The sequence below is a fragment of the Stegodyphus dumicola genome, chromosome 2 (assembly GCF_044657685.1).
Source record: "Stegodyphus dumicola isolate Sdum_Otavi_A_Nest chromosome 2, ASM4465768v1".
Taxonomy (NCBI): Eukaryota; Metazoa; Arthropoda; class Arachnida; order Araneae; family Eresidae; genus Stegodyphus; species Stegodyphus dumicola.
The window spans coordinates 37,386,481-37,404,142 of record NC_140769.1 but is presented as its reverse complement, the minus strand read 5'-3'; the positions used below and the strand labels follow the sequence as shown (position 1 = coordinate 37,404,142).

Genomic DNA, 17,662 nt, shown 5'->3' with positions numbered 1-17,662 from the left:
GCGAAGAAGCTATCTTCTTTCCTAGGACTTTGTTCATATTATAGGTCCTTTATAAAAAATTTTGCAGCTATTGCTGAGCCATTGTTAAAATTAAAAAGGAAAAAGGCAAGATTCTCGTGGACGGCCGAAGCCAATAGTGCTTTCGAAAAATTAAAACAAGCATTAACGCAAGCCCCTGTGTTGAAATTTCCTGGTGAATGAGATGAATGATGGATGAGAATTTAGAAATTTCAGCGGATGCTTCGGATTATGCGGTAGGAGCGGTACTTTCGCAAAATCAGCAGCCCGTGACATTTTTTAGCCGAACTTTAAATCAAACACAAAGAAACTATTCCGCGACCGAGAGAGAGGCACTTGCAGTTCTGTTAGCAGTGCAAAAGTTCCGAGTCTATTTTGGAAAGGCGCCGATAACAGTGTACTCTGATCATGCGGCGGTAACTAGATTGTACTCAGGGAAAAACTTATCCCCAAGGTTAATAAGATGGGCACTCAAGCTACAAGAATATAATCTGGTAATCAAGCATACCCCCGGAAAGGAAAATATCGTAGCAGATGCCCTATCAAGAATTAAAATAGATGAACGAGGTAATACTGTAAAGGTGGCAATGCTCACAGCATGTACAATAAATTCCTGAGAAACTGTAATAACCGAACTGGGTAAAGATCCTGAGTTTGGAAGCATTTATGAGTATTTAAAGGATCCTGAAAATTTTAGCCACCAAGATATTGTGGCGATAAGAAATAGGGTGGCCCATTACGAACTAATAGATGGTCTATTATTCTATACAAAAACTACGAATGCCAACAACGAATTTCGACCTGTTATCCCAGCTAGTCTTAGATTAAATATCCTGCAGGAGCTCCACGACAGCCCTTTAGCTTCTCATGCTGGTATTCGAAAAACTATCCAACGCGTACGCGAGGCAGTCTATTTTCCTGAACTGCAAAAGTTAACAAGGGCGTATGTCCAGTCCTGCCCAACATGTCAAGCAGTTAATTATATTAATTTCCGCCCGGCCGGGTTTCTAAATAGTATTAAATCCGAATTTCCAAATGAAATAATTGGCATCGATTTATTGGGCCCTTTCCCAAAACGTCAGTTAAATAAAAGTCGCTATCTCCTTGTTATGGTTGATCATTTTAGTAAATGGACCGAAATTGTTCCCTTAAAACGAGTCTCCGCGAAATTAGTTACTGATTCTATTTTAAATAAATATATTTTAAAATACGGGGCACCCCTAAAAGTTATATCGGATAATGGTCCTCAATTTGTAAGTAATATATTTGAAGACATGTGCCAAAAACTCGGCATACGTCATTTAAAAATGGTCCCGTATCGGCCGCAATCAAATATAGCGGAACGGGTCAATAGAAATATAGTGAAAATTATCCGTAGTAATGTTAAAAATTTTCATAAAAGCTGGAATAACTATGTCAATGAATTTGCTTTCGCCCTTAGGACCGCAAAACATGATACAACGGGCAAAACTCCTGCTGAGTTATTTCTAGGCAGAAAGATTATAATGCCGTTAGATAAATTATTTTATGTGCAACAAAGAGCTCCAGAATTTAAGATGGATGATATAGAAAAACTAATAAAAGAAGCAATAAAGAATACGGAAGTAGCACAAAGAAAACAGAAGCTCTATTATGATTTGAAACGACAGGGAGTAACTTATAAAGTAGGGGATGAAGTTTTAAAAATTAAGCATTCACTTTCTTCAGCACCAGAAGATAAAACTGCCAAATTTTTTCCACGATTTGAAGGACCATATGTTATAGAAAAAATAACTCACGCTGTAGTAGTGTTAAAAGCCAGAAATGTTGAAACCTGCTCCGCAAACATTGATCAAATCAAACCCTACTATTATCGTAATAAAATGGAAATATTTTCAGATCTTTTGCAGGATCCGGCACGGCAGACACAAGCTCCAGAGGTGGAAAAACGACAAGTACAAGGGCAAGCCATTAAGAGGCAGGAGCAAGTGAAAAGAAAGTTTCCCCGTGGAAAAACTGAAGGTGGCAAGAAAAAGAAGCCGTTTCACCGTCCAGAAAAGAGAGCTAACGAACACCCCCAGAATGAAGAAGGGAGAAGGATGACGTATGCAAAGAGAACCAGGAGAAATGACGGCAACTATAACCCGGCTCTAAAACGGAAGATCTACTCATCCGACAGGACTCTCCGCAGCAAATGTCGCCGAACTGTGGAAGGGCCACCAGCGACAGAGGAAAAGTTACAAGGAAAATTTGAACGGCCAGCAACGAGGTCCAAGCAGGAACGCGAAAGAAGTTTCCCGGTTCCGCCAAGACCAGCTGCCATCAAACGGCCAAGACCACAAGCTGAGGCGAAAAAGAAGGTATTCAAGGGTGACAGAACTGGAGAAAAAAGAAAGTTTCTAGAGGAAGGCACTGAAGGGCGAGCCCGTACAAGAAGGAGGATAAATCAAACTACTTTCCAAGACTGGGCCCAGAAAAGAATGGCCGAATATCACAAAGATAAGTAAAATTTTATGTTACTTTGCAAACTTAAGTTAATCTTTCATTCTTACTGCAAGTGGCAGATTTCAAGAAGTTTACCTCATGCGAGGTCTACCTTTATCACCAAAAGGGCGAGAAATGAGATGTTACCGATTTTGGTATTATGTTTTTTCAATTACTCGCGCGTAAAACTAAAGTTGATGTATAATAGCGTTTTGTAAAGACTTAAATATTGTAAAAAGTTATTGTATAAATATCATTTAAATCATTCTGGCAAGAAAGAAGTTTTAGTCTGGAAAACTTTTTGAAATGTATTATTTCAATGTAGAAAGAATTGGCACTTGCTTTGAAAAGAATAGAAGTTAACAATGTACTACTAATGTATGTTTTCAAATGTGTAAAATTAACGGCATGTTAATATGTTCTTATATACAATGTGAACTGTTATTTTAAATGTTAAGAAATACCGTGATATGGTAAAAGTGAAAGTAATGTTAAATTTTTTTTTTTTTATTCGTGTGACTGTAAAAAGACGAAATCATGGTGAATATGTGTTAAAGGTTGAATGATGTAGTTAGGCTCTCTGACGCTACACTTCAGAGTTAGCCACTTTCAGAATAGTACCTCAGGGTTTAGAGTTGAAATTAGGGTGTGTTACGAGGTCTTGGTATGTTGAATTTTAACACGTTAGTGTTTTGATTGTAGGAGGAAGTGTTGAACACATAGACATAAACACATTCGTGTTTGGTGTTCTTTTACAATCCATGCCAGAGAGCACGGGGAGAGATAACTAAAATAGTTATGAATGAAATAAGAATGTTAAGAGAAATATAATTATACATGTTACTTGCCATTTCATTGTGTAACATTTCATTAAACTAGTTTTCCTTCCAGATCTCTGGAAGGAACCAGATTTGAATAAAAGTTCCTGTTTAGATGCAGTACGGATGAAAAAAATTGTGTCCTGGGAGCTGCTATTGTAAAAACAAATTTCTTTCTTTTAAATTTCTAGTTTCTAGCGAAAAATGTTTGTAAAAGATTGGCCTCGCGTTAGATTCTAGAGCTAAAAGTTTTCAACAAGGTCGTTTTAGACCTCAGTTTTAAACTAATTAACTCTGGCGGGAAGTATGTAAGGATCTTAAGTTTTACTAACGTTTATTTTATTTTAAATCTTTACTATCACTTCTTATTTTCTACTTCCGGCCAGAATTATAAGCGTTAAGGTTTTTATGCAAAGTTGTCTGGCGAACGCCAAGTATGTAAGTTGTGGCTTTTTGCCAAGCGAGAGAGAGGAAGCAGTGAGTTCGAAGCAGGCCGCTTACCTTAGATGTTACGCAGTTCCTTGTTGCCTTCCAGGCCAGAGGTTTTAATCCTCTTGATAACTTTTAAACGTATTGTAGTGTTCTCAGTTATCTGTACTACATACGCCTTCCTGTTAATATAAGGCCAATCTTCCACGTTTATTATTCTAAAGTTAAATTAGAGTTTAGTTTTATTTTTATACTTTTTATATTTTTGGGGGGTAATGTTACCCGCGTCAGTGATTATCCTTAAGTCACACGTGCCCCCTGGGGAGTGCTAAATGGGTAACTGTCACAAAGTTCTGTGGCATACTGGGGTTCAGTGGGATGAGGTTCGGTCTGATGATGAGTAATCTTATGACGACCCAACGGACCGCTCTTCCCTGGGAAAACCGGCGATTGTGGGGAGGATTTGAAATTCCGAGGACCTTTGATCTGGAGAGGAGGGGTCTTGGAGGAAGCAGCCATGTAGAGGATACAGGAGAAAAGCTGAGTTTTGCGTCTCAGACCGCCAGATAGTACAGGAGCCCGGGGCAGCCTAACCAGCATGTCCTGGCTGCTCTATCAGCTGGTGTATAATCTCGCCTGCCTTGTAGTTCCAGGTGGTGCCTGGGTGGGGTCCTGCATGGCAGAGCGGGGGGCTCTTCCGAGGTCACTACTGGCTGCTGAATCTGGGGCTAGCCCCTCCAAACTGGCTCTTAGAAAATCGGAAGGAATTTTTCTCCCCCTTCCTTCAATCTTATACCAAAATGGATGCTTGTAATACAAAATTAGATAAAAACGCATCTTCTGAAATCCCCACTATAACCACTGTAATTCCTTCTGAGGGAGTGAATGTACCCTCGGGTGCGGACGCTCTTCTCTTTAGGACTACAGAAACCAGAACCGCTGGTGAAAGGGTGAATGTGCCTTCGGACACGGACGCCTTGAACCCAGTGGGGATGGATACTGACTCCTCTGTCAGAAGTACTGTGCCAGATGCGCAAGCGGATGACCAGTCACCAATGATGGAGGTTGTAAATAAAAGAAGAGAAAAAAGGCAATGCCAGAAAGAGCGGAAACGACTGGAGAGGGCCATGGAAGGAATCTCGATCTCTGGGGAGAAGGGAGCAAAAGAGAAAACAGATAAAGCTGGGACCTCTGGAGCAACCTCCAAACCGGTGAGGAAGAACCATCCAAGCAATGAAGAGTCTCGTAAGAGAGAACACATTGCTGGTGACACCCCGGAAATGGCCCTCAAGAAACGACGGCTATATATAGTCAAGCTGCAAGAAAGGCAATCACTCTGCGAATCGTCTGCAAGGATGATTCCAGAGACATAACATCGGTGGATTCAGATTTCATCACCTCTATAATTGATGATCGAATTATAGATGGCTCTATCATCACCTGCAGGGTCCACAAGACAGTCCTGCAGCCGAATGGCCTCAACATTGCATGTGAGGACCAGGAGACTGTGGACGTCCTGAAGACTTTAATTAATGATCTACCCGGCCCTGAAGAAAACCATCCAGGTTATCATGCTATGGCTGCCGGAGACAGACCCCCCATGAAGAGGTTTTTCGCTTGGTTTCCTGGAAACAGGTCACCAAAAGATAACATCAAGCTCCTTGATGCCTGCAACAAGGGCCTTGATGTTAAGAAGATCGCCATCAAGGCAGTTATCCCTGGAGACGGAGGTAATACCTTGGTGCTGGGAGTAGAACATGAACTTATGGATTATCTGGAGGCCCAGAATTTCAAACTTTTTTGTGGTGCCCGTGGCTGTGTACAGTTGAAGGAACCAAGGCAACAGGAGAAATCAATTCCTTCGCCCAGGGATCCTCCAAAGAAACAGTTGACGAAAGAAAGGGAGACCGAAAAGGAGTCGGAACCAGAGCTTTCTTTGGAGGCTCTGGAGAAGACACCTGAATAGGTCTCCCTTGTCACTACTTCCTTTGAAGTAGTATGCTAAGGATGCGGCTTTTAACTAAGTCTCTCCTAAAATCCTTCAGGGTAAGTTCTTTTCTTTCATTTAACCTGTTTTAATGGTTAAGGTTAGTCAGTTAAACTTGCAACATAGCAGAGCAGCTTCATATAATTAAGCTGCTCAATTAGGTAAGCAAGACACTTTTGTTGCATTAATTCAAGAACCTTGGGTGTACAAGGGTAAAATCTTTGGTAGGCCCATGAACACGCACTTCTTTTCGACAGAGGGACCTGATAAAAGACCTAGAACTAGCATTTACATTTCTAAAAATATAAAGGCTATGAAATTATCCCAATTTACATCAGAGGACTTAACTGCTATTGTAATTAAGGACATAAACAGTTCACTGAGAGGAAACATTTGTTTTTGCTCAGTTTACATGGCTTATGACCTTAACATTCCGCAAGAATTTATAGATCTTGTGAGCTTCTGTGAAATAAACAATATTCCTATGGTTATTGGTGGTGATGTTAACGCTCACCACCTGTCATGGGGCAGTTCTGATACTAATCCTAGAGGAGAAAAACTCATGGAATTTATAATGAATACCAACCTAACTTGGGTAAATAGGGGAAATCGCCCCACCTTTGTTAACAGAAGAAGAGAAGAAGTCATTGACCTCACATTAACTTCATCTGATATTTATAACCTTATTGAGAATTGGCATGTAAGTGACAATCCCTCACTTTCTGACCATCGCCTTATACAATTTTGTATTAGAGATGAAATTCCAGTTGAATATTTCAGAAACATTAAAAACACAAATTGGGACCTTTATAAGGATTTCCTGGTTTCTAATGTTATTAACCTTCAGGTTTTAGACAATAATTGTACAGTCGAGGAGCTTGATATTCAAGCAAACAACTTGACAAATATCATTATTGAATCTTATCACGCATCATGCCCTCTCAAACGAAGGAAGTACTCTCCTAGCAAGAGAGTTTGGTGGACCAAGGAGCTTGAAAGCCTCCGCCTAGAGGTTCGGAGAGCGCACAGGAAAGCTGTCAGAAATAAATCTGAAGTTAACTGGTCTAACTTCAAAATTCTACAAAGGAAATTTAAAAGTGAAATCAGGAAAACTAAATACAACTCATGGAGATCGTTCTGCACAGATATTCTGTCCTACCATGAGACTGCCAGAGTACATAAGATTCTTAAAAGATCTCAGGAGTCTCAACTCTCATCGGTTATGCGACCTGATGGCAGTTATACTATAAACCCTTTGGATACACTTTCGACCATGTTGAATTTTCATCTAGGGGACAGAAGTGTCACCTCTGACCCCCAGGAAAATCCATTGGAACTACTTCATAATCCATTAGATCTGGATTTTGCTAAGACAATTGTGAATTTTGAAAAGGCTAAAGCGGCCCTTGATGTATTTCTTCCCTTTAAATCTCCAGGGAACGATGGCATTTACCCAATTCTGCTTCAGAAAGGCTGGGATATTTTTGGTCACATTCTCGTGGACATATTCAGGTCCAGTTTGATTTTAGGATATGTTCCTAAGGTTTGGAGAACTTCACGAGGTGTGTTTCTTCCTAAACCAGGAAAAGATACATATGAGAAACCAAACTCTTTTAGAATGATCACGCTAACATCCTTCCAGCTTAAGCTGTTGGAGCGATTGATTTTCTGGCACCTCCAGTCAGATAATAATCTGAAACATATCTTTGGCTTACACCAACACGGTTTTAGGCCTGGCTTCTCCACTGAGTCGGCCTTACACCAACTCGTGTGGAGAATAGAAAAGACAATTATAGACGGACACTTTGCCATTGGGATTCTACTGGATATTGTAGGAGCCTTTGATAACATCGGTTTCGAGAAAATACATAAGGCCCTTACTGGAAGTCATATTCACCCTATGATAACTAGATGGGTCATCTTCATGATTAAAAACAGGAATATCTGTGTTAGTCTCGCTGACTATGAAGTAAAGAGAGATATTACTAAAGGGTGTCCGCAGGGTGGTATTCTTTCTCCGTTCCTGTGGAACCTGGTTTTCGACTCACTCTTAGTACTTCTACGGGAGGAACCTGGCATGTCACAGGCTTATGCAGATGACCTTATTGTGTTATTACAGGGTTTCGATATCGGAACCCTACATAATCAAGCTCAGCAGATCTTAAATAAAGTTTCACACTGGGGTGATACAAATGGCCTTTCTTTCTCTGCTGAAAAATCTGAGGTCATAGTTTTCACGTGGAGAAGCAAATGGAAACTGGCAGATTTATATCTGGGTCACCAGATAATAGGCGTAAGGAATGCGTTAAATACCTAGGATGTTACCTGGATAGTAAACTTACATGGATCACCCATATAAAAGAAAAGGCACAAACAGCCACAAATGTTCTAGTACTTTGTAGGCGAATCATTGGTAAACAATGGGGCCTTAACCCAAAATCTACTCTATGGATTTATACTGCCATTGTCCGGCCAATGCTTTCTTATGGATGCGTGGTCTGGATTAATGTTATTAACAAAAGCTCGTATTTAAACATTTTACAAAAGGTGCAAAGACTTGCTTGCCTAAGCATTAGTGGGGCTTTAAATAGTACCCCTACTGCTGCATTAGAATTTTTACTGCAAATTCCACCCTTGAAATTATTCTTGAGCGGAGAAGCAATTAAAGCCATGTATAGATTGAATAAAAATGGCACATGGTGCCAAAGGACAGGTTTTGGTCATAAAAGCCACCTGAAAAGCCACATTGACATATGCCTGGACTTGGGCAATGAGATCCCTATAATCTATATGCCCAAAGATGCAATTACTAAAACAATAGTTCCAGATAAACTATTCTCAACTCATATACCAAAAAGGAATGAGATAGAATCTCTAATTGACCTAATTCCAACAGGCTCAATTGAATGTTACACAGATGGATCAAAATCCAACTTCACTGGAGCTGGAGCTATTATAAGGACCAAGGGATCTGAAGAAGATTTCATTAGATTTCATCTATACCTTGGTAAATTTACAACTGTTTTCCAAGCCGAGGTTCTGGCGATCAATATGGTCGCCAAGGAGCTCTTAGCTAAAAATACAGTTGATAAGTATATATATATTCTCTCTGACAGCCAATCAGCCATCCTTGCCCTGGCTAATCGTGTCAAGTTACAAAACTGTGTTTTGAACTGTACTCAAGATCTCAATTCTCTGGCTCAGGCCCATAATACCATTAGTTTAGTCTGGGTCCCAGGTCATTGTGATTTTGCTGGAAATGAACTAGCTGATAAAGTAGCTAAAGATGCTTCGCAACTCCCCATGTCTGGCCCAGAACCATTTTACCCAGTTTCATATCAAACGGTTAAAAAAGAAGTAAGAAGCTGGATAAAGAACAAACATGATGATATATGGTCTAAACTTCCAGACTGTGCTCATTCTAAATTGGTGCTCAGTACACTTAACTTTTCAGGTAAACTCATACACCTCAGTAGAACTAACTTACGCCAGGTAATTCAAATTGTTACTGGACATGCTTATCTAGCTAAGCATCTCCACAAATGTGGTCTTGTTGAATCTCCTCTCTGCCCAGCTTGTGGAGAAGAAGAGGAAACATCTTTTCACTTTTTGGGACGATGTCCGGTGTTCTCTGTCCCTAGAAACAAATTCCTTGGGTTTCCCTATATTACCTTTGATCAAGCCCTTTTATACAAAGGGCTCTCTGGCATAATAGGGTTTCTGATGTATACTAAACACCTACAGGTAAGGTGAATATGGAACCACAAGAAACAAGCTTTGAGACGCCCTATGAGTTCTTTTTTTTTTTTTTTTTTTTTTTTTTTTTTGAAAAGAAACTATGCAGGGATTTCCCTCTCATAGCTGTGTTTTGGAATATAATGATATCAAATCTTTATACACTACCTGGCCATTTGGCTTGAGAATGCACCTCTGCTCTCCTTATTTATTTATTTATTTGACTCTCCATCGCACTCTTGTTTGGTCAAGAATTGCGTTTGGTGGTTTGGGAGGGATTGAATCGGTTTTCCATCCAATAGGGAAGTTTTTACGATCCAGCCGACACCTTGAACTTAGAGATGGGATCTTTTGCTGATACTATAGATTTGGTGTCAGTTTGAGATCTTATCTATTTATTATTTACCTTTTACAGGACTTACCATTTAAATCCCTTAACTTAAATGATCAAATGGCGGAAGAGTAATGGGCAATTTTGCCTAAACTCCTTTCCTTCTTTTCATAAGAAGGAAGCGCCCTATTGTTATGTTATGTTATCACTTCTTATTTTCTACTTCCGGCCAGAATTATAAGCGTTAATGTTTTTATGCAAAGTTTGTCTGGCGAACGCCAAGTATTTAAGTTGTGGCTTTTTGCCAAGCGAGAGGGAGGAAGCAGTTAGTCGAAGCAGGCCGCTTACCTTAGAAGTTTTACGCAGTTGCTGGTTGCCTTCCAGGCTAGAGGTTTTAATCCTCTTGATAAATTTTAAACGTATTGTAGTGTTCACAGTTATCTGTACTACATACGGCTTCCTGTTAATATAAGGCCAATCTTCCACGTTTATTATTTTAAAGTTAAATTAGAGTTTAGTTCTATTTTTATATTTTTACGTTAGACCCCAAGTAGCGGGTCTGTGTATTCCGAAGTACGGAAGTTATTGTAAATAGAGAAAAATAAAGGGTTTTGTATACCCTTCTTGTGTATCCTGTCTACTTCCCACAATTGCTGAACATAGCTTTAGTAAGCTCTCTGTTCCGAGTCAGGTCCTTGCATGTTCCCGAAGAAGGTTAGACGGAACATTGAACCTGATAGTAGTATTAGACTATGGTTGGGAAAACTGCACGATTTATTGTTAAGTTGATGTAGTTATGATTGGAGAAATGTTTCATATACTTCCCAGTCTTAAATGAAGTTGTTGGCTTGCTGCATGGAGATGGTAAGACCTGACCAAATTCTACCATTATGTGTGACATGTGATGATGAGCCTCCAACGGTATTATGCAGGGCCAGATTATTGACAGCTATGTAATCCTTAAGCTGTTGAATTTTCTGACAGTTAACTGCATATCCTTAGCTTGCACCGTACGCATTGTAGTCCCTTGCATAGATTTTCAAAGGGGCTGAGCATACTGCATTAAGATTGTCTATGAAAATGAGAGCAGTATCTATTTCTTTCAATTCCAAAAGTACAGCTACACAATCCCATTCTGCAATGATGATGAGCGGCTGCCCTTGGTGTTTAAAACTGGGGCATTGTTGATGCACTCAAAGATGTTGCAGTGTAGAGGAAAGCCGGAAACTTTGCAGTTTTTATGATATGGCTCTTGCACTAAGATTACATCTCGATTTTTCAATTGCATACAAAACTGCAAGTGCTCTATTTGCATTCGCCTATTGCACATTTATTTGGATGCTTCTAATATAATCAATTTCAGGATTTGTTGTAGTGATAATATTACTACACTATGATAAACTATACTACACAATATTCCTATAGCATGTAGTGCAGGATATGGTAGAAAGATGGATGGTCTGTTGAGAGGAAGCTGCCTGTTCAGTGATTGTTACCTGAGCAGTTGATGCAACTTGGCTGTGTTACTCTGCATTTGTCTTACCTTGTATTGGCCAGAGCAGTATGAGCAGTAGTTCACTTATTGCATGTCTCTTACATATGCCTGAATTCTTGACAGCTGTAGTACCTTTTGGTGCCAAAGGACACTGTGACACAGTATGCATACCAGCCAAAGAAAATATGGCATTGCTGCATGATGTTGCTGAATGCTGCAGGCTGACATTCGATGATTCACTGGATGCTACCGTTTTTGTTGTCAATCTGTAAATACCCTTGGAGAGACATTAGGTTAATTGGAAAAGCTGAAGAGATTGAAAAATATGCAACACCTTAGCCGGGAATCGAATCGCAAACCTCTGGAATACCGGCCCAGTGTGCAGAATCACTACACCATGAAGACACGTCAAGAAGGTGGGAGAAATACCTTATATATTCCCCCTTTTAAAGGGTGATTGGGATTTTTAGGGGACACAGTCACCAAATCCTGGGTAGGGAGAAATCATCATCCACCATCCTTTTAATTCGGGCGCCACTGTAGAGAAATTAGGTTAATTGGAAAAGCCGGAGAGAATGATAAATATGCAACGCCTTCACCGGGAATCGAAACGCGTACCTCTGGAATACCGCCTCAATGTGCAGAACCACTACACCACGTAAGCATGTCAAGAAGGTGGGAGAAATACCTTATACCCTAGCATTAACGTTGGTTATGTTACGTTCAGAGAAAAGATTTTCTGTGTCTGATTTTTGTAGTCTGGGGTTGACGTCATGAACTGTGCACCTGGGCAGACTTTTTGCAGGGAGCTTGGTTTGCACAAGTGTTGATACCTCTCCTTTGAGCTTCATTTACAGCTTCTTAATGTCTTCTATTCTGTTACATTCCAGAAGAAAACCTTGTATTTGAATAGGTCTCCCTATCATGGCTTGGATTCTCAGATAATGAATTGGTCAATGTTTGGGAGTTCAGCTCGCAGCTGCTCATGTTTGTTCACCTTTTGCGTAAATTACGAGTGCCAGTTGAAGCAGCAGTCTTTTGAGGGCCTGTATAACTGAAGTGATGATTGGATGGTTGAAGTTGCTATATGAGGGTTAAATGCTGTTGGGTTTTCTGATTCTTTTGTGGCTGAAGAAGTTCTGGCAGCTATGTTGGGATTTGAAATTTTCAGCTTCCTACAGCTTTTCTAGTACAGTTTTAATTTCTTCAAGAGTGTAATGTGGAATAAGTTGTTTTTCCAGCTTCTTAGTGCAGACAATCTCAATGCAATTATTGCACAGTTTGTCTACATATGCATTGTACTCCTCTTGCAAAGTGAAGAAGGACAATGACGTCGGATTAATCACCTTGTGATGAGACGTGCTTTCTGATCCTACATTGCTCATGATATTAGCTAATAAATTACTGGAGCCTGAAATTTCTGTAGAACAGGAGATTGTATTATAATGAACCAGATTCTGAGGCACTTATGTAGTGATTAAATTCACTGAAAATGTTCAAATTTCATTTACCATTTGCAGATGTAGCAAGGAGAATAATAGTACAATTTGCCATAAAGTGAGGAATCTACCGACCACATACCTCTGGTGAAGTGGCAAACTTAAAATTTGGATTCAACACCCCAAAAAACATATAGAATTGATGAGAAAAAAACTTCTACATTTTTTCCTAAAAACGTTGTTTTGGAACCTTCAATAACTGAATTAAATCAATATCCATATATATGGAAGGTTGAAGGGAAGGCCTCTGTTGTAGCATGGTTTAGTGATGATTTCAAGCACTTCTCTAGTTTTGAAGCTGCTTTTATGCCACAGTTTGCCAAAGATTTTTTAGCCTTGTCCCATTCAATTATGGCGTTTGGATGTTCGGAGACGTATTTGATCAAAGATGTACTATTTTCAGTAAAGAAATGGCTCACAGAATGTTTGTAAATATCTTTTTTATATCTGGCAATTCTTACAGATAGTTTCATAGATGTTGGCCCGATGTATTAAGTTTCCATTTGATGAAGCAGACAGGTCATTTGAAAACATTATTCTACTTTTATCTATGGTTTCAGTGTATCAACCGAGATTTGCCAAATATAAAATGATACCTACAAACTCTCTGCAAATTATTTCATCAACGAAAACATCACATGTTCCATTAAATAATTCTCCTAGTATCCACATTCACTAATCAAATGGGACAAGACCAGAATCATAACCATACCCCAGCATGAAAACAGCCTCAATATTAGAAAAATGTTTAATATCACCACAAAATCATACTGTGACACAGACCTAACCTTCAAACTTCCATACATCTGGACATTTATTCTGAGTATAGCAATCCTGGGGAAGCCAATAAAAGACAACAAACTTGATCAAACCATCCACTTCAACTCCAGCTAATGAATCACATGACTAATCTGTGGAAACTCCTGCACTTTTCTAGAAATTTTACTTGGTCTAAGTACACACATATTTTAACACTTTGCGGCACAGTGCGCCCAGTCTGGGCACACCTAAAAATTTCCTTCTGTACGCACAGAAAAATTGAATGAAAAAGGATTTAGATGTTTACTATAGGTTACTCTGAACCTTCTTTATTTATAGTAGATGGTAGCTCAACACAAACCAGTCCATATATTTTAGCTATGTTTAGTTTTTTAACCTTTTAACTGTCAAGATATTTTGATGATTTGATATATTATGATGCATAAATTGTCAATTTTTTTTTTATTATTTCAGAAATGAAATGTTTGCCTCGCGGTCAAAAAATTCAAAAAATGCTGCGCACTTTGAACTTTAACCTCTACCCTTTGAAACCTTCAGTAAAATGCTGCCATCTGTTGAACTGAAGCCGAAATAAACTTCTCACGATATATATTCGGGTATAACAATACAATGGATGCACTCAAAAAAAGTTAGCCCGAGTAATACTCGGGCGTGACATTTTGGAATACCAGTACTGTGGAGATTATTTCGGGCATGACAGTTAAAAGGTTAAGACCCTCATTTTTCAAAGAAATCTTCCAGATTTTTTTAGGATATAAAAAGAATTATTTGGAAAGAAATTTCAATGTTATTTTTTTGGGGGCTGCATGGTAATCTCCTTATTCTATATTAGTTTTAAATTTTTACCTTGAAATCTTGCCTAAAATCGAATGGCGAACCCGAGGTGTGCCCAGACAGGGCACACCAAGACACTAGGACAACTGAGAGACTTTATTCTTTGTTTCTCCGCATCTCGTCATTCAATTCATTGACAACAGAAAGGTGGGTACACATCTGTGTTTCATTTCCAGTTTTTCTCTTTTTTCTTTTCCCTCTCTCTCTCTCTTTTTTTTTTGGGGGGGAAGGGGACGTTTGGTTATTAACTAGCAAATTGTTGGGGTGATTTTCTGAAAGTCAAGGGTAATTTTATCAGTTAGCTGTTTGGTTTTTCATTACAGCAGTTCTCTTTTTCTCTTTCGCTTCCGTTCAAAGTTTCGCTAGTGCTATGTTTAGTAGTTTTGAGTTGTAGATGTTTATTTAATTTTATTTCACAGTTTATAATTTCTAATTGTAGATATATTAGTTTGTTTTTTCAGATTTTTAATTATTTTCCAAACGGATCAGAGAGAGATGACCATTTCTGAAGCAATGAAAGTTCTACACAAATTGCTTCAGATAGTGAATCTGATATGGATCCTGGTACATGTGCAAAACATACAATATTGGGTTGTGCCTTTTCAAAGGTGGTGTCACTTTCTTCGAAAAGTACCACCATGAAAAAAATAGACTAAAGTGTAAATATGAAATGTAAATATCATACACCCAATTTACGTTTTTTTTTTTCATTCATACGCATGTAATCATCATATACCCAAAAAAAGAGCCCTTTTAGGGGGGTGTAGAGTTGCAGGGGAGTGTTTTTTAATTGTAGGCAAAATCTCTTACTCATTACGCACTTTCCAGCAATGTTCGTTTCAGCACTCTTTTCGAAGCTCTATTCAATCAGTGTACCTGCTTCGGGCACAACCGCAAAATTAAAACGATAAGTGCTATCTTCACAAAATTTTACATGTGTATTCCTCTAGGCATAATAGACTGCCTACTTTTTTTTATCGAAATTCCAATTTTAAAATGTAGCGTGCCGGAAAGGGTTAAAGGACATTTACATGGTCACTATTAAATATGACTTTACTTTTGTAAAAATATTTGTTATGAATAAGACACTGTTAAAATCAAAATCTACAGAAATTCTGCAGTTTAAAATAATAAGCAATTGCACATAAAATTTATTGCAGTGGTTTTAAAAAGATATTAAAACAATTACTATATTAAAATTTATTATACATTACTATATTTATCAAAAAAATATAAAACATCCACAATGCTTCAAAATATTTGTGTCTTTATAATATCAGTTTTTTTTTAGGATATTTTAGCTTATTTGCATTTCTTTCTTTCTTAATTATTTTCCTACATCTCTGCTAAATTATCTGCTAATTTGTCAGTATCTTCAACTATATTCCTTTAAACATGAAATCTGGCCAGAAAAATGGCCGGTAAATATTTTCAGAACATTCTTCCCATTGTTAAGAGCTCTATTTATGTCTTTCGGCTACATTCACAGTTTAATCTTCTTAAAGATCATGTTTCATCACAGTAGGCTGAAAGACTTATCATAAGGTCAAGGTCAAAGTTCAAGTAACTTTTTGTCAACGAGATAATCCATATTCTTGTTGACACCTTTTTGAAAGGTTGAACAACCAACCCACCAACCAAGTAATCTGAACCTTTTGTTACAAGGTAATTAATTCATTGTTTCTCATTAGTTACAATACTAATTTACAGTGGCTATCTTATGAGCTGCGGTGCCATCATAAAATCAAATTTTAAAAATCCACGTTTCAAAATGCTAATTCACTTTCAGAATGGCAGTCATATAAAATGGACAAAAATGTCAGATGAGAAAATTAGGATATTTTGTAAACTTAGGCTGAAATTAACAACGTTTAAGGACTGTACTATGATAATGTAATAAAAACAATAAATACTGCCCTTCACATAAATTACAATAGCAAATACCCTTTCTCATAACAATAGTTATAAAAACATATATATTTCAATTTCAAACCTCGTCTTGGTCGCTCATCTTCATAATCATCATCTCTTGGTGGCCTATCAAGCTCTCTATTACTTCTATCAAAATCCCGATTTCTCTCATAACGATCTCGTCTATTATACCTTGAAGAAAATTATTTTCATAAGATAATATTAAACTACATTTTATACATCAATTACAAGAATATACACTGCTCAACATTGAAAATGCAACACCAAGAAGGAGTGATCAGAAAGTGATGAAATTTGGAAAAAAGACAGAGACAGAGCAAGCAGTAATAAGTGACCTTTATTTCAAAATGATAGTCAGAATACAGAGCGAGAACAGCGTCGGTGCAGTAAAATGTAGGACCACAGCGGACAGCGATGTACGAAGAAACACGTCTAGGCATAGAGTCAAAAAGAGTGTGTATGGTGTCCTGAGAGATGGCTCTCCATTCCCTTTCAAACATTTGCCACAGTTCGTCTTACGAACAAGGCAGGGGCAGAGTCTGCAAATGGCATCCAATCACATGTTCGATTGGTGACAGGTCAGGAGAGTATGGTGGCCAGGGAAGCATCTGTATACCTTGCACAGCATGTTGGCAGATGCGAGCACTGTGTGGTCGGGTGTTATACTGCTGAAAAATTTCATCAGGCAGCCCCTGAAGGTAGGGGATTGCCACCCGCCGCAGTACATTATCCAAGTATCGTTGGGCCAACATAGTGCCCTGAATACGAACTAGAGGTGACCTGGAATCATAGGCAATAGCGCCCCAAACCATTATGCCACGTTTTCGTGCGGTGGGGTGTTCCACACTTACTACCGGATTAGATCTGTCTCCACGTCGACATGTGGCGACTGTCACTGGGTAAACAGAAGCGTGACTCATCTGAGAACACGACGTTTTGCCATTCTGTCATCCACATCGCTCCAGTCCGGCACCATTCTAAACATTGGCATCTATGCTGTGGGGTCAATGGCAGTCTTCTTAACAGACGCCATGAATGCAGGCCATGTTCAACCAATCGACGGGAAATAGTTCTGGTCAACATGGGAACATCCAGTGCATAATAAAAATGCATTTAATTCATGATATACCTAATTAATAATTTTTATATGCATTTGCTTTCTTTCCCCTGTGTCCATGTATAGAGATTTTCCTAGTTATCTTTGCTACATACAGTAAGACCCTGCTTAACGCTGTTTCGGTTTAGTGCTCTTTTATTTCAACCCGGGGATTCCACGAAATCGCTCGCAGCATACGGGGATTCTCCGAAATATTATGCAGCGATAGGTTTCAAATACATATC

At 38.7% G+C, this 17,662-nt stretch overlaps 1 protein-coding gene across 3 annotated transcripts in view; it reads right to left on the bottom strand.

Annotated features, from left to right (window-relative positions):
- Positions 1-17,662, bottom strand: part of LOC118179486 (splicing factor 45-like) — a 75,205-nt gene that overhangs the window by 14,943 nt on the left and 42,600 nt on the right. For all 3 annotated transcript variants that reach the window (XM_085810592.1, XM_085810593.1, XM_085810594.1), the window contains one exon: positions 16,383-16,492. In XM_085810592.1, the coding sequence (XP_085666718.1) occupies positions 16,383-16,492 (110 nt within the window). The remainder of the gene's footprint in view (positions 1-16,382; positions 16,493-17,662) is intronic.